Source organism: Bactrocera neohumeralis, unplaced genomic scaffold (assembly GCF_024586455.1).
Source record: "Bactrocera neohumeralis isolate Rockhampton unplaced genomic scaffold, APGP_CSIRO_Bneo_wtdbg2-racon-allhic-juicebox.fasta_v2 cluster09, whole genome shotgun sequence".
Lineage (NCBI taxonomy): Eukaryota > Metazoa > Arthropoda > Insecta > Diptera > Tephritidae > Bactrocera > Bactrocera neohumeralis.
This window is the reverse complement of record NW_026089622.1, coordinates 22,832,798-22,854,588: the sequence shown is the minus strand read 5'-3', so window position 1 is coordinate 22,854,588 and position 21,791 is coordinate 22,832,798. Positions and strand designations below refer to the sequence as shown.

The following is a 21,791-nucleotide window of genomic DNA, read 5'->3' as shown; positions in this document are numbered from 1 at the left end:
GCGAGATTAAACTGGCCGAAAAGCCGAATAAAAATCAGGAGGTGTATTTTTGTCGGCAACGAATATACTCTATCAAATTGCAAGTCGTATGTAACCATAAGTTACGCATATTACATGCAGAAGTGGGCAATCCCGGAAGCTACCACGATTCTAAAGAGTTTAGGAAATCTTATATTTGAAGAAACACAACTAGCTTATTTAGTGGAGAAGAGTGGATTGCAGGTAATTCTGCGTATAAGTTGACAAAACATTTAATAACACCATACCGAAGCAATTCTTCTTTAGCAGACTTTGAAAGACAAGCTAAATTCAACAAAGTACTTAGCCAGTGTCGTGTTAGAGTCGAAAATTGTTTCGGAATTCTTAAAGAAAAGTTTTGTAGTTTGAAACAAATGCGGATAAAAATAAAAGACCAAAAGAGTCGAAATATTTTTTAATAAATGGATACATGTCTGTTGTGTGCTGCACAACATACTCTTGAAAGGGCGAGATTCTTCACACTTTGAAAGGCAAAGTGTCGTAGCCCATGAATGCTAATATGATGGAGATGCTATTGTTGCACCTACCCCCGAACTAAAAATACAAGCATTATACAATTTAATTTTTGAATAAAAATTCATATTTTGGTTTTCATAACAAGTAACTGAAAATTATTTGTTTATTGGTTATTAAAATATATTATTAATATTATTTTTATATTTCATTCCTATTTCCAATTTTCTCATTCTTTCATTTTGAGTTGGAAATCGTATTCAATTTTTTTTTCTTTTCATTTTCATTTTTCAACTTCTTTCATCCAATTGAATTTTTCAATTTCAAATTGAAGCTGTTTTTCTTTGAAGCTCATTCGTTCAGCTTCTAATGTGGCCAGTTTATCAATGGCAGTGTGTTGGTGTTTGGCCTCAATTTTTTTTTTTTTTTTTTTTGCAAACGGGGTGGCCGCAGATGCCAATTCAGAAATGTCATGTTCTTCCTGCGCTTCGGGGTCTTCCAAATTATCCACAACATTTTCCACAGAGTCGAGTTCCATTGCAGAGGAGCTCATTACCACCACGCTAATTGTTTGTAATGCGGACAACTTTTAACCTTTATGTCAACAACAGAACTTTTTTACGCACGTCAACAGCAACACACCCGGGTATGTACATACGTTTTGTATGGTAAATGGCATGCCGTTATAACCCGGCAGGTACACATTCAACTAATCGCTTGCGATTCAGATTTTTTTTACTAATATACTCACACATTTGCGTTATATCGATAATATACGTATGCATGTGATAAAAATGGTCATGGTTAAAAAAACCCTATCGTACATTTCTACACAGGCAACCTTGATATAGTTTAACAAATATACGTACATACAAGTGTACATATTTTCTGGATTATTAAGGGTCGCTGATGATGTGGTTAGTACTTATTGTTTTGTGTTTATAAGGATTACTTTAGGTTGCAAACATAAAACCTCAGGCATAAAATCGCTAGTACCTGCGTTAATCACTTGCGCTAAAAAGTATAAAATAGGGTTTACCAGTATTACGGATTTTATCATGCACGTATGATTCGAAGTGAAAGGACGTTTCTGTTTATTTTGTGGAAAAAATAAAATCAAAGTGAAATGGCAGATGGTGAATGGCTTACTCCACGACAACTAAGCGCACTTTCGTACGAAGAACAGCAAGCATATATTCGTCAAACGCTTGAAGAGAGCCAAGAAGAAATAAGTGACCACGATTCAGTAGTTGGTGACGAGGCTTTAGATGAATGTGTAGGTGATATTGGTGGTGATGACTCAGACTTAGAAGAGCCCACGTTACCAGAATATGACCCAGAGGACGACAGTGATTCTGATGAAGAACTTGAAGATGCATGAATTGAAACTGGGGAATATTTTACTACCAGAGATGGGAATGTTTGGTCTTCGGTACAACCACAACCTGTAAGATTCCGTACGCACAACATTCTAAGAGTGCACAATCTGGACCAGTACGGGCAACGCAAGGTTTGACCATTTCAGAAACGTTCAAATTGATAATGTCAGACGAAATATGCGACATAATTATTCGTGAATCAAATCGAAAGGCAAGGCAATTCTTTGATGATGACAATGCAAAACATTCAACAAGAGAACCGAGATCATGGATTCCCATAACAGAAAGTGAATTTGATGCATATTTGGGCGTACTTTTGCTAAGTGGCGTTACATTTACGACGATTTTGGGGAATTAGCCGCTTCATTCGTTTTGATAATGGAAACACACGCCAGCAACGCAAACAAACTGACAAAGCAGCAGCAATATCGGACGTTTTTTTGATGCTAAACAGCTGTCTTCGTAGATATTACGTGGCAGGAGCCAACGTCACCGTAGATGAACAATTGTATGCTTATCGTGGTGGAACTGGCTTCACGCAATACATACCATCAAAACCTGCCAAATATGGGATAAAAGTGTGGTGGGTGTGCGACTCCATTTCGTCCTATCCATTGCAGGTACTATCAATATTGTTGAAAGTATAAACAACTAAATTGAATTTAATTTTTCAATGCAGGGACAAATCTATACAGGAATGGCACCGTCTGGTGAACGTGAAAGAAACGTTGGTGAAAGAATAGTCAAAGATTTATGTATCAACTTTTTTGATGGAAGTGGAAGAAATATTGTATGTGACAAATTTTTCACTAGCTACAACTTGGCAAAATCTTTGATGATAGACAATAATTTATCTATATTGGGTACTTATAACAAAAGGCGTACATTCGTGCCAGCAGCATTTGCCAACCCCAAGGGGCGTGAGGCTGAATCGTCAATGTTTGGATTCTATAATCACGTTACGATGTGCTCGTACGTGCCCAAGAAAAACAAGGCAGTTGTATTATTGTCCACTTCTCATTATACAACAGAAACGTCCGGTCCTAAGAAGAAGCCATTGCTTATATTGGACTACAACAAAACCAAAGGTGGAGTTGATAGCATGGACATGTGCTTGTCCGAATATAGTACCAAGCGGCGCACAAATAGATGGCCTTTGGTTTTCTTTTATAATATTGTGGACGTTGCTGCGTTTGCTGCATACATAATATACGTTGACAACAACACTCAACTGAAGTCATATACAAGCCGCCGTAGGATGTTTCTCCATCAGCTAAGTGAGCAACTATGCAAGCCAGAAATAGAGAGAAGGGCGAATAACAGCAGAATATCCAGAATTTTTTCAACGCGCAACGCCATCGAAGCCATGATAGGTAGGCCCATCCGAGTTGTGGATGCTGGAGCACATGAAGCGGAGGAGCGTGATAGTACGGGACGCCTAAAAGTAAAGGGGAATTGCTACATCTGCTCCAAACGACGCCCTACTCGTAAAGCATGCACATAATGCAACAAACCAGTGTGCGCAGAGCATTCCAAAGACTTGTCGCAATGCGATAGGTGTAATTGAATTTCAATAATTTTAAATTTTTTCGTAGTTTTTTTTTAATATTTTTTTCATAAGTATTTTATAATTTATAATAATTTTTATGCCATAAGTATTTTTTTCACTCAAAATAAACTATACTTTTCAAATATTATCATATTTGCATGCGTTTTACTATACATATGGTATGGTATACCCAGGTATGTATGCTGTTGACGTAAGGGTGCAAATTTGTAAATGGGCTTTATCTACCAAACGGATGATCCAATCCTAACTAAAATTGGGACTATTGCGTAAAACAGTTTTCTCTAGGATATCACGAAATTTCAAGTCGATCCGATTCAGTTCAGAGCTACAGCGTTTCGAAAACGCAAAACATACCCAGGTATGTTGCCGTTGACATAAGGGTTAAGCACTTTATCTTAAATAATCAATGATTTAAAATTTAATTCCAAAGTTGATATTAAAATATATATGAAATGTTCCCATCACTGTCAGTTCCACATCGTCATCCTCTACTCCAGCGCTCGTGGAGTTTAGCCAGTGTTCTGCCGATTTCATTTGGGTTTTTAAATACCGAACCTTACATTTTAAAATATTCCACGTCGCTTCAATTTTTGTTACTGCAAGCAACTTACTATAATAGATTTTCGCTGTTGGTTTCTGAAATTAAAGGAGATGTAATGAAATCAAAATAAATAACTAATGTGTCGAAAACTCGCCTCGATGTTTCGGTGTTCCTGCATATAGCAAAGCACTGTTTTGATTTCGGCTTCCGTCCATTTTTTCACCTCCTTTTCTCGCCGGCGCTTTCGTATTTCTGTAAACACTAAAATTGGAGTAAAAATAAATGAAAAAAATGTATATTTATTTTGTACTTTGTGATTCTTACTTACTTTGATGATTTGTGATAGATAGATAGATAGATAAATGTTATGAGGTAATGCACCGCGACCTAGGGTCTATTGTGCCCTCTACGATATCACATGTCTTCCCAGAGTCCCAGCAGCCTGAATAGGTCTAGGAGTTTGCCGGGCGCTACTGAGGTGATGTGATCCCTGCTGATAAAAATGGAATCCAGAGCCTTAAGCCTTTTTCCACAGATTGCTGCGCAATCCAGGATTAGGTGTGCTGGTGTTTCCTGTTCCAGGTCGCAGAACCGGCAGTTAGCACAGGAGACTATGCCCATGTTGGACAAGTGCTTCCTGAGCCTCCAGTGCCCTGTGTAAATTGCGACGAGGAGACGGAATTTTTCACGGGGGAGGTTAATAAGTTCCTTCAACCTGGAGAGACTGTACCCCCCTAGTAGCAGTTTGGCGTGGCGCATGCCTGATGCCTGTGCCTGTGCCAATGCCGTTCTCTCTCCGTTCTTTCCTCCGTGCGGAGCAGCTCCTTAAAAGTATGGGATTCTACCGCTATGTATGGTTCTGGTCCCATCACCTTGGACGCTGCCGCAGCGCGGGCCAGTTCGTCGGCCTTCTCGTTACCTTCTATTCCTTTGTGCCCTGGCACCCAAATTAGGTGCACCCGGTTGCACAAGGACAGGCGGTTTAGCCTGTCTATGCATTCCTCGACTAAAAGCGATTTGATCTCATATGATGAAATCGCCTTTAGTGCCGCTTGGCTATCACTGAGAATAGCCATCGCTGGTTGCGATAGTTGCGGCTGAGGTTGAATTCCGCGCACTGACCTATGGCAAAAACTTCAGCCTGGAAGATACTTGGGAAGCAGCCCATTGGTATGGACAGCTTAGTACGCGGTCCCGCAATACCTGCCCCAATACCATCGGTGTACCACTGGAAGGTACTGTCTTCCAACAGTTTTTCCAGCGTGGAATCGCTCCACTCCGTCTTGCTGCCGAGAATAACTTGGAAATTCCTTTTGAAGTTTATTTTCTTCGTTGTGCCGTCCTTTGGGAGAAGGACCAGCGGTGTGCTTTCCGCTAGTGCGTCCATCTGTCTGGAGGACATTAACTTTCCTCTACCGCAGCTTTCTGCTGACATTAGCAGCATGGTGTGGTTTGCTGCTTGTTTTATCACCTGGTGCAGCGGTGTGAGCTCCAGTATGACTTCCAGTGCCACAGTGGGGCATGTGCGCATTGCCCCCGAAGCACAGACACAGGCAAGTCTTTGCAGCTTTGACAGTCTCTGGATCACCGAAGACTGAGCTGCTTTGGTGGCCCAAGCCACCGCTCCATAGGTGATAATAGGCCTTACTATCATGGTATACAGCCATCTAATGATTCCTGGCTTGCAACCCCATGATCTGCCGGCCAGGCGTCTGCATACCATAAGTGCTCTCGTTGCTTTGGACAGCGTTAAGTCCAAAAGCCTACTCCACCGTAGTGACGAGTCTAAAGTGAAGCCAAGGAATTTGACCTCTTTCGACATTTCCACCTCTGTGGCCCCTATTGTTAGGGACCTCAGGCCCGGAAGAGATCTCCGCCTAGTGAATGGGACCACGGTAGTTTTTGCTGGGTTGATGTTTAGCCCTACCGTGTTGCACCATCCTTTCGCCAGGTTTAAGCCCCTTGGAACAATGTCACAGAGAGTGTTTTCAAATCTGTCTATCGCCATTATTACGATGTCATCCGCGTACCCTTGACAGCGGATTCCATTGCTGGCGAGCAACTCAAGGAGTTCGTCTACTACCAAGCTCCATAGCAGAGGGGATAGTACTCCCCCCTGTGGGCAGCCCCTTGTGATGCCAAGACGAATCCTGCTTTCCCCCACCGTGGTTTCCGCTACCCTAGTACGCAGAAGGGCTTCTATCCATCTGCATATTGGAGTGGTAACGTTCCTTCTCTCAAGTGCCTTGATCACGCTGGTGTGAGACGCATTGTCAAAGGCACCCTCAATGTCTAGGAAGGCGCAGATCGCAACCTCGCCGATGATTTGTGATGCTTTTCATTCCGTTTTTAATTTGCTGATTGTAAACAAAAAACAGCTGTTGATAGCAGAATTTCCCATAAGAAAATCTAACTGGAAATGCCATTTGCTTAGTTTTATTTATTTTTTGTGCTGTCATTTAGTTAAATTCCAACGACTTTCTAACACTGGAAATAAGCAAACAACCACATAATCTGTAAACAAGGGCCTGGGTGGGTCAAAGTTAGTTATTTTGTCATACCGCATTTTGTTTTTGTTTACTTAATCACATAACCACCTTATCGTGAACAGCCTAATTGGTTTGGCAATTCCAGTCTTTTTTTCTATTCCCTATGGAAATCATAAGTCGTTTTTGCGACATAAGTTTTCAAGCCAAATGTTGCAGATTTCTTTGCATTGTATTAATTGAACCATCCACAGCAAAACTTTCGATCAACTCGATGAAAATTCAGGGATTTCAGCAATTTTTCTTCGTAAAAATAGCTCAACGTATAGGAAAATTTTGGACTTTGGACCTCCACCGTACTGAGTTTTGGTTGTCTTTTTCTTAAAGTTTTCAAAAATCTTCCTTGTCTCTCCGATCGAAATGGAATATTTTTCAGATCTTTTTCGATATGTTCTTCTACAATTAAATTCCGAATTTCTTCAGTTTCCACTTTTTTCATTAAGCACATAGCAGCGTTTGAAAAACTACGCTACTCCCGTAGCATTTTATTTAGTACTTGCTACCGCTCTCACTTTGTCGGGAGCCACAGCATATGAAAATTTTCATTAGCTCCGCTCTGCTACCGCTACGGCAGAGCATAGCGCAGCATTTAATTTTTTGCTCTCGCTACAGCTATAGTTTTTTACCTAACAAAACTCGGAGCAGTAAATGAGAACCCTGGCACATAGGAAAAAATTTCCATCATTCTTAATATTCGTAATAAATGCAATTTTATTAAATCTTGAGGTAAATCAACTTTACCTTCATAAAAATAACAAAAACTAAAGTTACCCTTTCATTTAACGCGCGCTCATCGGCGCCCCATCGAAGACTAATCACACTCTATCGAGTTTATTGCATATAAATACTAAGTACATATTTTATTCCAACTGTTTATTTCACATAACGGTGTGTCTTCGCGGCATGCTTTATGAATTTTATTATAAGAGAAAATATAGAAAATAAATGAACTCTCTGATGTTGTCAGAAACTAATATAAATATACTTTCCTTTGATGCTTAGTGTATATACGAAAAATTATCACCTAAAATTTGTTGTAGTTACCCATGAATTGAATGGATTTTTACTATTTTTAATCCATATGCATGGGCTAGGAGTGGTTGTACCTTTTATTTTGAAATACCAGTAAAGCTGCTTCCAAATTACGACACTGCTGTTTAGTTTTAACCTTGACTTTTCTATTTGAACAAAATAATTAATTTAAAATTTATTTAAGTTTCACTAAGAGCCCATTAAGCCACTTCCTATTTTCTTTGACTACTACTTACTCAACTGCTATCTGACAGTTGTCGACTGTTGTGGTAATATCACAAAAATATTGAAGTGGAATTAAATTGTCAACAGCGTCAGGGACGCTAAAAATTAGGATTAGGTAGTCAATATCGTATTACGTATCACTTTAGTTTACCATACTTACTCTAAACAAATTAAACAAAACAGTTATTTAATGTTAACTTTTGTACTTTTTTCATTTTCCAGTGGCCTGTATCAAAACCGTCTTCGGAGAAGCTATTGTACAGATTCTAGTAGCTCTGTCATAAATGTAAGAGGGGTCGTTCCAAATCAGGATTTCTCTGTCATAACAAACTTTTTGAGAAAGAGTAGAATCAGTTCTGGAAAGATGACACTCCCAAGTGCTGCCCGAGTTTATACAGATGTGAATGCACACAAACCGGACGAGTATTGGGACTACGAGAATTATGTAGTTGAATGGGCTAACCAGGATGATTACCAGCTGGTTCGAAAATTGGGTCGTGGCAAATACTCCGAAGTATTTGAAGCTATTAATATTACAACGACGGAGAAGTGTGTGGTTAAAATCCTCAAACCAGTAAAGAAGAAGAAAATTAAGCGTGAAATAAAAATACTAGAGAATTTGCGAGGTGGAACTAATATAATTACTCTATTAGCGGTTGTAAAAGATCCCGTTTCACGTACTCCCGCTTTGATATTTGAGCACGTCAATAACACCGACTTTAAACAATTATATCAAACTTTAACGGACTATGAGATCCGTTACTACTTATTTGAATTACTGAAGGCTCTCGACTATTGCCATAGTATGGGCATTATGCACAGGGATGTAAAACCTCATAACGTTATGATTGATCACGAAAATCGTAAATTGCGCCTGATTGATTGGGGTTTGGCAGAATTTTATCATCCTGGCCAGGAGTACAATGTTCGAGTGGCGTCTCGATATTTCAAAGGGCCGGAGTTGCTTGTTGACTACCAAATGTATGATTACTCATTAGATATGTGGTCTTTGGGCTGTATGTTAGCTTCAATGATTTTTCGGAAAGAACCCTTTTTTCATGGACACGATAACTATGACCAACTCGTCCGTATTGCCAAAGTGCTTGGCACTGAAGAATTGTATGCATATTTAGATAAATACAATATTGAGCTAGATCCTCGATTCCATGACATTTTACAAAGGCACTCTCGAAAGAGATGGGAAAGATTTGTCCATTCGGATAATCAGCATCTTGTTTCACCAGAGGCCCTTGATTTTCTTGATAAGCTTTTGCGTTATGATCATGTTGAAAGGTTGACTGCACGTGAAGCAATGGCTCACCCCTACTTTTTACCAATTGTGAACGGGCAAATAAAATCTACCAATCAGCAATAAAAGTATATATGTACAATTGTAAACATGCGTTGTCCGAATGGAGGTTAAAAGTAACTTCATAGATGAGCAACTTAATTAATACCATCAAAAAATTAGTTTAGTACGAATCGACTCCAAAACAGAAGGGGAATCTAAAAAATTTTTAATAAACCATGAAATTATACATAACTTATTTAATAAAAAAATAAAAATACAATAAAAAAACCAGATCTATTAATTCAAAAGAAGAAAAATGACAATAGTTGTAATGAAATAAATGGCAATTGGTTATTTATATATGATAGCGTTGGTTAATGAGTTCCGATTTTAAGAGATAATCAGCCCTATTCTGCATTTCGATTACGTTCCCGCTCTACGCTCCGTCTGAATCGAAAATAGGTATTCTGAGTTACGATTGGATTGAAAGAAGAAGAGGAAGAGCTGTAGCTCTTTCGAAGTCAGCTGTTTGCCTTGAAACGTGTGAAAATGAAACATAACAAAGCAAAAATACACAAATTATTGTTGGTTTATTAAAATAAAGAAATTATATCGCGTTTTTTTTAACACTAACATGGAATCAGTAGCGGCTGCGATATTACTTGAGGAGGAGAGCAATGCATTATTCAAAATATGCCCTACATTATTCAATTAAATAAAAACAATTGCATTCAGTGCATTTTACAGCTCCTATATTAAAAAAGTAAATGCTTTTATTTCGTTTCACTGCTCGTTATATAAATGAATAATAGTAAAATAAATAAAAGGCTAACAATTAAAAAATGACTATTTTGAATCCGGCTTATAATTTGGATCTAATCTTAGCATTTGCATTTTTATTTCTACTTTTTCCTTCACCAGCTCTTCCTTAATTCTATTGTGTCGCTTCTGTTCTTCAAGTTGCTTCACTGCAGTCTCCGCCAAAGTTTCTAGAGAACAATTCATGTGCCGTAAATATGAAGTAACTTCTTCCATTTTACCAAAGGCAGCTTCATTGAATTTTTTCGTCTCTGCATAAAATTCTTTTTGATTTGTATCTGTTGCTTAAGTAATGAAGAAGTGCTCTGCTTGTTTGCTCTCGCCTCTCTATTTTGGCTGCTAGCTCTACTGGTTGAAGGGATATCATCCGTTTCCAAACCCGTCAAAGCTATCACCTTTTCATCAAGTGGGCTTATGTGTTGTAAACGGCAAGGACCTCCACCGGTGCTCATCCTTTATTTTTTGTTATGCGATAATTTTCGCTTCATGTAGCATTTTCAGTCAATCCAGACCTGCACGAAAACGTTAGATGTAACTTAATTTTTTAAAATTAATTGTAGGTAATATATTACCTCCATGTATTGGAATCTTTTGTTGGTGGGCCAAGTGTATTTAAATTCCTTGCAATCTCCTCCCAAAACTCCTGTACTTCTTCCTTCGGTCGCTTTTGGAAGCCCTGCGCAATATCTCTTTTCGTGGCCATCATATCACACAATTTTTCGTATTGCTCTGCCGTTGTTACTTTTGACCTGCAAACATATCAAAAAATATCATTTAAGCACAAATAACCAAGGACACCACCATTATGTCTTACAACCATAATCATAAAGTTTTACTTACATATTTGAGGAAATTATTTTATCCAAGTGCACGAAAATGAATATATAACGGCTTTCCGCCGACAAAACTTCAACGTACAAAAACGTAATTACGATCGCAATGCAGAATACATAGAATTGGAATTTTCGAAGTTGAATCGAAACGCAGAATACCAAAGTTGCCAATCGGAGAAAATTTCGATTCGAGTAGAAATGCAGAATAGGGCTGAATATTTATCGAATGAATAAAGACGGGTGTTAAATTACGTTTTGTAAATCTTTAAAGGGGGAGACAGCTTTAGAAATTTTCTTAGTTAAACTAAAACATAAGTTATTAACAAATATGAAACTCTTTGAATTTTTTGTTTCCGATAGAAATTGCGACCTGCATACTGCCCGCAGATTCTGCCTCAAAGGCAGAATATCAAAGATTTCTTATCAAAAAAAAAAAATGTTCGCTTTAATCAATTATATCTTTCCCTCGCAAAAAATCGATTTTTTGAAGCCTAAAAAGCAGGCTCCCCCCTTAAATATCCGCATTTTTTTTTTTGCAAAACTCAATATTTAAGACATTTTGTGTTTTATTCTTATGTTTTCTCTTATAGAAATAAAGATAAATTAATTCGTAACAATAAAATTCCTTGACTTTACATACATTTCAAATCTGTCTGCAACTATCTTCTTGTTTTGTTTCTGATAGCAAAACCGATAAAATTGGTTTCCGTAACACCCAAAACCGATACATACTTGTATTCTGTTTCAAACATTAAACCAATAATGTCTGAATTCATGACACCTACTACTTTTTTTCGGTTTCAATTCTGATTCCGACAACTATCACATTCCACAACACCCCTAATTGTGTCATGCCATATAGTGTTGAAAAGGTGAATTAACTTCGGTGAAGTTGAAAAAGTTGCAGCTGTTCAAAAATTTGTGAAAATAATGAAGAAATTCGCTATATTTTGTAAGTTTTTGTATAAAATAGGAAAGAATACAATAAGTTATAAAATCTTAAATCTATTTAAAACCTATACACGTTCAGGCAAGCTATTGGGCTGTTTTGGTGATACATTGCTCCTTAGTATGCGGGCATATCTCTTCTTTTAAAGTGTGTTTCATCGCAAGAATGTACCAAAGCGTTAGCCAAAGGGTTTGGGTGATATATCTACAACTTTGCTTCCGCCGTTTTCCAATAGATGTCTCTAGGGTCAAGCACTGGTCGATTAAATCGTTTTATACCGATCCTGGACATTTGTGTCAACATTAACCCAACGAAATATTTGTAGAGATCTGTTTGCATCCCAAACTTATTTTCAACTGAAAATGTCACTTTTTGAGCCGAATTCTCGACATTTGCGTGAAATTTTGCTTTTCTTTTTTAATTCCAAGAAAAGTGCGGCTGAGGACCCGTCCACGCTTTACTGAGGCTTATGGCCCTGACAGACGACAGCGCTAATATGCATTAGCGGGCTTAATTTACATTTATTTGCGCATTTGACCCATATGAATGCAAGTTTGTGATGCACAAGAATTTCGTGCATTTGCTGAATTTAGTAGGCAACATTGGTTAAAAATGACAGATTTTTGCTATTGTTTGACAGATGCCGCTTGAAATCTGCTGCCTTGTTTGTGTTTACAGCTTCAGAGGTAAACAGTTTTTATATTGCTAATTAAATTATGTGCAAGTATATTAACAAAAACAAATCTTAATAATTTTAGATGGCAGAAAATAAACAACGCACAGTTTGCCATCCATTTTTCCAATATTTTTCACTTTTTCACACACTTTCATTTCACTTTTTGTTTTAATAAATAAACAAATTTCACTATCAGCTGACCAAATGCACATTTTGCTCGTCTGTCAGGGCTATTACACATACATAGATAATACTATTACTCTACTACTACCATCTATATGATTACTATTAGGCATTATAGAAATGTAAATACATATATTTAACTCTGCTGTCTTTTACTTCTTTCTTTACCATAGAAATACCAAGGTCTTTATGGCTATTTTCTTTGCGCATGTACCATGGTGAACACGTTCCAAATCGGCTTGACCGCATTATATAAAAGCACTTTGTTGTATAAGTTTGGAGTTTTTATTTCATAGCCAATTTAAATTTGCAGCTCTTATCTTCATGCAAGTTATTTTACTAGATATATGTTTTCTCCACGTAAGTCTTATATCTAGGTGAATACCAGGATAAGTTACTTCATTCGCCTGGGGCTTACAAGCTTACACTTTTGTTCTTTCACAATATTTGGTAACTCAATTAGCATTTTTGGAGTAATATTATCATGTCCTGGTGACTTTTTTGGGTTAAGTTCTTTTATTATTCTAGTAACTTCAGAAGTAGAAGTCCTAATAGGCACAAGCGACTCGTTAGCGGTATTGGGCAAGGTTGGGAACTTATACCTAAGACAGAAATGTAGTAACAATACCATAGTAAAGGTATCATGGTATTCTGTTTACTACGTTGGTGACACACACGGCAATGTAGTAAACTGAAATACTACCTTTGTTTCATAGGCATTAAATATTTCAGAAAAATTGAAAACAATAAATATGTAAATGTGTGTTATGGAGAAAATAAGTGCAATTATTTAAAATACTATGAAGTTAATGTATTTTCATCACAAAAAAACGATTTGCTAAAAGACTCCCTAAAAATCTGACATAAAATAAAGCATTTCTTGCTTTTCCGGAAGAAAAATTGTGAAAAATATTTTGTTTTCCATTTCAATAATTAATTTTTTAAGTCATTTTGTCAGAATATTTCGAAGAGCTTTTGTGTAAAAGCTTTTAGCAAAGTTTGTTACCTGTTTTTTAGCTGTGCTTATACAAATACCACAATGAAACATCATAGTATTGTTACCAGCAAAATACTACATTGCTCATATGGTATTTTGCTGGTATTGGGTGACACACATGTGGTATTTGTACTATATATGGTATTGTTACTACATGTCTGTCTCAGGTATTAAAGTTGTTTTTTGGGCAATTGGGTTGAAATACCTTTTCTAGGAGATTTGCAAATCAATTTGCCTTATCCTCATCACTACGTGCCCAATTACCATTCAACTGTCTTAGAGGCATGTTGGAATCTACTGGTGTCTTGAAAGACTTTTGGACTTTCCAAAGGGAGTTTTGCTTGCTAGAATTTGGACACAGTTTCTTAATAAAATTTTCAGTGTTGTGTTCTTGCCCGCGTTTAGGCGCTTTTTTAACTTACGTGCAGCAGATTTCAGTTGAAGCAGAGTTTAAGGGGAGCGACTTAACTGCCATTCACGTCTAGCTCCCTTTTCTCATTTACAAGCTTTTCTATTTCACTAATACTGATCTCTCTAAAACCAACTGGTTTATTGTTTTTTTTTTTGGTGTTGCCAATACAGCTGCATTAGTTATTACATAATTAAATTATCTTATACTTTTACGAGATGATGGAAAAATTTTGGCTCAAATATTATAAGCTGTTCGCATAACTTTATTAGTACAGGAGAACGATCAGATGATAGCTCTGTGCATATATCAGCTATCATAAGCGATCTATCTATATTTTTGACTACAGCAAAATCTATTAAGTCTGGTAATTCTTTTTCTATCACTGGGCTAGTATGTCGGCTTACCAGGAGATATTATATGTAGCTTATTATGCTTATTCATAATATTGTAGTACAGCTGTCGTCCTTTCGTATTAATAAGACGTGAGCCCCAGTACGTGTGTTTTGCGTTGTGATCTCTACCTGCTAGAAATCTTTGACCCAGTGTTCCAAAAAAGTCTTTAAATTCGCTATCTGTAATTTTAAAACGAGGTGGGCAGTATATAACCGTAAGGTTTAAGTCACAATCCCGATTTTTTAGTGAAATTGTTGAAGCTTGTAACTGTGGTGTAGTATGAGATTGTAGAGCATAGTGGTTTAAACGATTTCTAATCAAAAAATCAACAATGCCATGAGCTTTTCCATCCGAATGATTTGTAACATAGAGTCTAAATCCCGGTATATTGAAATTATTTTTATTTGTTAAATGAGTTTCTGATATAAGCATTACATCTATATTTTTTCAAACAGAAATCTAATAATCTCTAATTTATGTTGGTTAACACCGTTAACATTCCATATACAGATATTTGGTAAGCTAATTTTTTACTTAATAAATTTTGCAGCATTTTTTTTTTTGTGATTTTATTAAATCTTGGATCATGTTTTGCATGCTAGACATAAATTGTGTCGGTTGCTGTCATCGCCCAAGCCTCTGCACCATATAGCAGGACGGGAATTATGAGCGACTTATAGAGTTTAGCTTTTGTTCGTCGAGAGAGGACTTTACTTTTCAATTGCCTACTCAGTCCGAAGTAGCACCTGTTGGCAAGAGAAATCCTGCGTTGGATTTCCAGGCTGACCTTATTGGTGGTGTTAATGCTGGTTCCTAAATAGACGAAATTATCTACAACTTCAAAGTTATGACTGTCAACAGTGACGTGAGAGCCAAGTCGCGAGTGCGACGACTGTTTGTTTGATGACAGGAGATATTTCGTTTTGCCCTCGTTCACTACCAGACCCATTTTCTGTGCTTCCTTGTCCAGCCTAGAGAAAGCAGAACTAACGGCGCGGGTGTTGAGGCCGATGATATCAATATCGTCCATTCGCCAGCAGCTGTACAATCTTATAGAAGATGGTACCTTCTCTGTTTAGTTCTGCAGCTCGAACTATTTTCTCCAGGAGCAGGTTGAAGAAGTCGCACGATAGGGAGTCGCCTTGTCTGAAACCTCGTTTGGTATCGAACGGCTCGGAGAGGTCCTTCCCGATCCTGACGGAGCTTTTCGTGTTGCTCAACGTCAGTTTACACAACCGTATTAGTTTTGCGGGGATACCAAATTCAGACATCGCGTCATAAAGACAGCTCCTTTTCGTGCTGTCGAAAGCAGCTTTGAAATCGACGAAGAGGTGGTGTGTGTCGATTCTCCTTTCACGGGTCTTTTCCAAGATTTGGCGCATGGTGAATATCTGGTCGCTTGTTGATTTTCCGGGTCTGAAGCCACACTGATAAGGTCCAATCAGTTTGTTGACGGTGGGCTTTAATCTTTCACACAATACGCTCGATAGAACCTTATATGCGATGTTGAGGAGGCTAATCCCACGGTAGTTGGCGCAGATTGTGGGGTCTCCTTTTTTATGGATTGGGCATAGCACACTTAAATTCCAATCGTTGGGCATGCTCTCGTCCGACCATATTTTACAAAGAAGCTGATGCATGCTCCCTATTAGTTCTTCGCCGCCGTGTTTGAATAGCTCGGCCGGTAGTCCGTCGGCCCCTGCCGCTTTGTTGTTCTTGACGCGGGCAATTGCTATTCGAACTTCTTCATGGTCGGGTAATGGAACGTCTGCTCCATCGTCATCGATTGGGGAATCGGGTTCTCCTTCTCCTGGTATTATGCGTTCACTGCCATTCAGCAGGCTGGAGAAGTGTTCCCTCCATAATTTAAGTATGCTCTGGGCATCAGTGACTAGATCACCTTTGGGGGTTCTACAAGAGTATGCTCCGGTCTTGAAACCTTCTGTAAGCCGCCGCATTTGTTCGTGGAATTTTCGAGCATTACCCCTGTCGGCCAGCTTATCAAGCTCTTCGTACTCACGCATTTCGGCCTCTTTCTTCTTCTGTCTGCAAATGCGTCTCGCTTCCCTCTTCAACTCTCGGTATCTATCCCATCCCGCACGTGTAGTGGTCGATCGTAACGTTGCGAGGTAGGCAGCCTGTTTTCTCTCCGCTGCGACACGGCACTCCTCGTCGTACCAGCTGTTCTTTTGCTCTTTCCGAAAACCAATGGTTTCGGTTGCAGCTGTACGTAAGGAATTTGAAATGCCGTCCCACAGTTCTCTTATACCGAGTTGTTGACAAGTGCTCTCAGAGAGCAGGAGTGCAAGCCGAGTAGAAAATCGTTCGGCTGTCTGTTGTGATTGCAGCTTCTCGACGTCGAACCTTCCTTGTGTTTGTTGGCGTACGTTTTTTGCTGCACAGAGGCGAGTGCGAATCTTAGCTGCAACAAGATAGTGGTCCGAGTCGATGTTAGGACCTCGGAGCGCACGCACATCTAAAACACTGGAGACGTGTCTTCCATCTATCACAACCTGATCGATCTGGTTGGTAGTTTTTCGATCCGGAGACAGCCAGGTAGCTTGATGAATCTTCTTATGCTGGAATCTAGTACTACAGATAACCATATTTCGAGCCCTGGCGAAGTCAATCAGCCTCAACTTATTTGGGGATGTTTCGTCGTGGAGGCTGAATTTACCGACCGTAGTGCCAAATATACCTTCTTTGCCCACCCTGGCGTTAGAGTCGCCAAGCACGATTTTGACATCGTGGCGGGGGCAGCTCTCATAAGCGCGCTCCAAGCACTCATAGAAGGCATCTTTGGTCACATCGTCCTTCTCTTCCGTCGGGGCGTGGGCGCAAATCAGCGATATCTTGAAGAACCTCGCTTTGATGCGGATTGTGGCTAGACGTTCATTCACCGGAGTGAATAATAGTACCCGGCGACGGCGTCTCTCTCCCACCACGAATCCTACACCAAACTTGCGCTCCTTTATATGGCCACTGCAGTAAATGTCACAAGGACCTACTCGTTTCTGTCCTTGTCCCGTCCATCGCATTTCTTGGACGGCGGTGATGTCAGCCTTTGCTTTTACGAGGACATCAACCAGCTGGGCAACGGCACCTTCCCAATTAAGGGTCCGGACATTCCAGGTGCATGCCCTCAAATCGTAGTCCTTATTCCGTTTGCCATGGTCGTCATCAAAAGGGGGGTCTCTCATCCGAGGCTGTTGGAAGACATATTTTACCGGCAATAAATTGCCACTTGATATTTGTTTACATTCCATATATAAATACAGCTGTCACTTGATATTGTCTATTTCGGGGGATTCTCTTGCTCTTGCAAAGCCCTTGCACGGTGCACGAATTGCAAAATTTTCTTCTTGGCGCAATGGCACAACAACAACCACACGCAGAAAATTATTTGCAATGGCTGTAAAATATGTCAGACCAAAACCAAGGTTTATTTTCGTGCCGTCATATATCACTAGATTCTGCAATGGATGCAGAATATGGCTTTGCATATTTCGGTATAGGATTTTTGCATTTTGCAAGAGGATCCCTTATTGATAGTTGTTAGTGAAGACTCATCGAAAACATACATACATTGTCGGTCTTAGATTCCACAACCCAAAAATGTGTTTTCAAAATGTTTTCAATGTCGGTTCGAACGTAGTATTACTTTGTGCAAAAACTTCTTTAAAACACTTTGCAACCTTCAGAAACCACTAATTAAATAAAATTTCACGGGGCAATTGACATTCTTTCATTTTGAGAGGGTAGAAAATGCTGCACATTTGCCTTTTTTCAAGACAACCCTTTGAGAAAAGAATAATGTTCAAGGTTCAGTAGGATAATCTTTTTTAAATTTTTTGCATTTTCTGTTCCCTTGTAGCCTTAGAATTAATGTAGAAACCCACTTTACCATTGGAAGGTTTCGAAAAAGGCAAAAAATAATAATACCGCTCGACGTTCGGAGTGCACACCTGGCGCTTTAAACGCGTTTTTCTCAAAACACACTTTTTTAAACTGGCGGACATGATTCCTGTCGAACTACTCAAGCGATTTGCTTAATTTTTTTTTTTAATGTTCACTTGAATTACTTTTATATTTATCAACATTTTTTCATGATTCAAGTAGGGACGAAGACTCCAGTAGGTGTCTTCTCAGGTAGCAGACTGGGGCTAACCGGCGCTAAACCGACGGTAACAGAAGTAGCGAAGGGTGGATCCTTCGTTCGCGGCACTAGCAGGGGAACCTCAGCTAGAGTTATGAAGGGATCCACAGGGGGTAAAAGCAAAGCAGCTTTAGCTAGAAAGCTAAAGTCAGACCGTCGATTGGCTGCCAAAATCGTGGAACGCTAAGGTGACAAGCATGTTGGTTAGGTTTCTGAGCAACATGCTCGTACACTTGAGTGGGCCAAGAAAGTGCTGAGCAAGGACGATAGGGTAGGACCGGAAGCCAGCAGGACAGAACCGGCGGTCAAGCGGCAGAGGTCGCACGAGGGAGAAACCTCCCTTGTTAAGAAACCGCGAACAGGAAAGGCACCAACCTTTAGCGAAATCGCTAAAGGCGCTGGGGCCATAGTACTGGGGGTGCTCGACCGTAGTAGGGAGGACGGTGCCATCTCCCATGATGAATGGAAGAGGGTAGCGGCGGCTATCTCATCGGTCTTCCTGAGGGGGGTCAAGGAAAACCCGGGGCCACCCCCGAAATGTGTGAGTGCCGGTTGGCACCAGGAGCTGCACAAGCTCACAAGTTGTGCTGACGAGAGATCGGCCATCTTATTCAAGAAGGCAGTCTCTCGGGTGGGGGAGGTTTGGAAGGGAGCCAGACTGGAGGCCGTGGCCAAAGGGGATCTTCCTCTTCGTCCTAGGGCTCGCGTTTGCCTGCCGGCCGAACCTTCCACTCCGAGTGAGATTGAGGAAATCCCAGATATTGTAATCCCTCACTTCCAACGCAGGACTGAAGAGTCTTAAGGCTGGAGAGAACTGATGAACCGTTTTGGGCAAGCGCTGATAATGCTAAACTCGGAATCCATCGGTTCTCTCAGCAAAAAAAGGGAGCCATAAGCTACGGTTTTGAGATGGTAGTGTTGAAAGTACTTCCATCGGATGCCACGGCTGATGGCCCCCAAGCTGCGGTGGCTGCGGTGGATGTAACAAAGGGTACTGACGGTCAAACAACCGTGGAAATCGATGCGACAGAGAGCGCCGACGGTCAAATGACCTTGGAAGTCGATCCGAGTCTCTCGGATGTGGCGAGTGTTGGGGGCGGTTCGTCGATTGGCGACTCCGTCTTCAGCCTCGAACAACTGTTTGAGGAGGTTCGGGTCGATCATGACTTGGGCGCTGAAATAGCGCTCCTGGAGGAAAGTCTGAAGGATGAAATTCTTCCAGATTAACATCCAGCATGCGAAGGCGGCCTCCGCCATCTATTGCTCCGTCTGGAACAAGACGGAGCTGATGTCGTCCTGATCCAGGAACCGTGGCTGACTGGTAACGGGATCTCTGGATTGAGGACAAAGAGCCATAGGCTCCTGACGGACAAGGATGCAGGTAGGAACAGAGCCTGTATGCTGGTAAGGAATGAATTAACGGTATTTCTTTTACCTAATTTCAGCAGCGCTGACATTGTGACAGCGAAGTTGGAGTGTGACACCGGAGATTTCTGGCTTATCTCCTCATACATGCCACACGATGAGGTGGTGGAGCCACCTCCCTTACTGCTGAGGAGGACCTTAGCCGAAGCGTCTAAGACTGGCACTGGCGTCATCATCGGTTCCGACGCTAACTCGCGGCACCAGATCTGGGGAAGCTCGGATACTAACAGTAGAGGTGAGTCGCTTTTTGATTTTATTATTGGCGAAGATCTTCGCATTTAAAATAGAGGAAACTCTCTTACCTTTGTGAGGCAGGGAGGAGGTCCTCGACCTCACCCTAACCTCACAAGCGATGGCCCCGCTGGTCTCGAACTGGAGGGTTCTCGACGATCACTCCTTTTCGGATCACAGGTACATCGAGTTTAGTCTAGTTGGAGAAGGTCCGCCTAGGAAATCTTTTAGGAACCCTAGGAACACGGACTGGGAAGGTTACCGCAGGAGGCTTCGGCAAACTCTCCCACGCGCACCGGGGGTGAACTCGTTGGCCACTACCGATGCGGTGGAGGAGTGGGTTGAAGTCTTCAGCTCGGCGTGCAAGGCTGCGCTGGAGAGGTCTTGTCCACTGAGATCGCTGAAGGACAAAGAGAAACCTCTATGGTGGACTTCGGAGCTCTCGGATATCAGGGCGTCTTGTAGACTTTCCACAAGCCCCGCAGAAATGGGTTATCTGATGACTGGGCTTTGTATAAAGTAGGACTTTCAATATATAAGTCCGAGTTAAGAAAGGCCAAGAGGACCTCGTGGAAGTGCTTCTGTGAAAAAATGGAAGGCTGTTACGAGTCCTCGAGATTCAGGCGTATTCTCGCAAAAACCCCAGTGTCCCTGGGGTATCTCAAGGACGCAAATGGGAAGTGGGCCCTCAGTAGTGAAGAAACACTTGAAATGCTTGTCGACGCTCGCTTCCCGAGCAACACGTGTTCTGTGAGGGGATCTCTCGGGGTGTCGCATAACGATTGCGCGGCCTTTGTCGGCATTCTGGATGAGCGACACTTGACGTGGGCGATTAACTCGTTCAAACCATTCAAGTCCCCGGGACCAGACGGCATCATGCGCAGCTGCAACAGGCTGTTAAAGTGTCATGCAGCTGGTTGGCATCTATCTATGCGAACTGCATCAGATTAGGTTACATACCGGGGGCCTGGAGACGGGTCAAGGTTACGTTCATCCCGAAGGCTGGCAGGGGCTCCCATGTCACGGCCAAGGATTTCAGGCCAATCAGCCTCTCCTCCTTCTTGTTAAAGACTCTGGAGAGACTGATGGACTGGTATATAAGGAAGAGAATTCCGAGAGACTATTTGTCAAGAGCACAACATGCTTATCGCAAAGGCAGGTCACTGGACACTGCCTTGCATACTATAGTGTCATGGCTCGAAGAAGCCATTGAAGCCAAGGACTTCGCTGTTGTTACCTTCCTTGATATCGAGGGAGCTTTCAACAATGTCCTGCCTAAGGCAGTCTTAACTGCTCTTGAAGGTCTTGGGGTTGAATCGAACCTCAAGTACCTCATTCTCAGTCTTCTGTGCGACAGAGTGATCGAAATGGAATGGGGCAGCGCGCGAGTTAAGTGTGTAGAGCCAAGATTAAATAAAAACACAAAGTTGTTATAATTAACTGCACTCTACTTTATTGGTTCTTCTGAACTAAACTTGAAATGTCAATGTCACTGCTATTTATAATAATCAAATTGTTCAGCTGCTAAGCTGTTATACGATAACTTATTGTTTATTTGTTTGTGTACAAATTCTGCATATGCAGAATTTACTGGTCAATGCTCGAAAAGTAATATAAACAATAATAAAGTGAACGACCCTT

General features: G+C 40.7%; 2 protein-coding genes, 1 long non-coding RNA gene and 1 pseudogene across 6 annotated transcripts in view; 3 read left to right on the top strand and 1 right to left on the bottom strand.

Annotated features, from left to right (window-relative positions):
• The window catches only part of LOC126764106 (casein kinase II subunit alpha), a 42,802-nt gene extending 33,470 nt beyond the window's left edge, over positions 1–9,332 (top strand). For all 4 annotated transcript variants that reach the window (XM_050481899.1, XM_050481898.1, XM_050481897.1 and 1 more), the window contains one exon: positions 8,008–9,332. In XM_050481899.1, coding sequence (XP_050337856.1) covers positions 8,150–9,160 — 1,011 coding nt within the window. In that variant the 5' untranslated portion in view covers positions 8,008–8,149 and the 3' untranslated portion in view covers positions 9,161–9,332. The remainder of the gene's footprint in view (positions 1–8,007) is intronic.
• LOC126764110 (piggyBac transposable element-derived protein 4-like) lies at positions 1,604–3,569 on the top strand. The gene is made up of 2 exons (XM_050481905.1): positions 1,604–2,491; positions 2,551–3,569. The coding sequence occupies exons 1-2, from the start codon at positions 2,315–2,317 to the stop codon at positions 3,373–3,375; spliced, it is 1,002 nt and encodes a 333-aa protein (XP_050337862.1). The 5' UTR covers positions 1,604–2,314; the 3' UTR covers positions 3,376–3,569.
• Positions 9,333–9,806: 474 nt separating the features above from the next.
• Positions 9,807–10,940, bottom strand: LOC126764273 (uncharacterized). The gene is made up of 3 exons (XR_007667858.1): positions 10,736–10,940; positions 10,468–10,644; positions 9,807–10,407 (listed from the first exon to the last, which is right to left on the bottom strand). It is a non-coding gene; the product is annotated as an uncharacterized LOC126764273 (long non-coding RNA).
• An 8,463-nt stretch (positions 10,941–19,403) lies between these two features.
• Positions 19,404–20,201, top strand: LOC126764673 (uncharacterized; annotated as a pseudogene).
• Positions 20,202–21,791: the final 1,590 nt, after the last annotated feature.

Bases quoted from the DNA above. Each gene is read 5' to 3' on its own strand.
- LOC126764110 (XM_050481905.1), top strand. From the start codon at position 2,315: ATGCTAAACAGCTGTCTTCGTAGATATTACGTGGCAGGAGCCAACGTC. The intron at 2,492-2,550 runs GTACTATCAATA...TTTTCAATGCAG, and splicing joins TTTCGTCCTATCCATTGCAG to GGACAAATCTATACAGGAAT.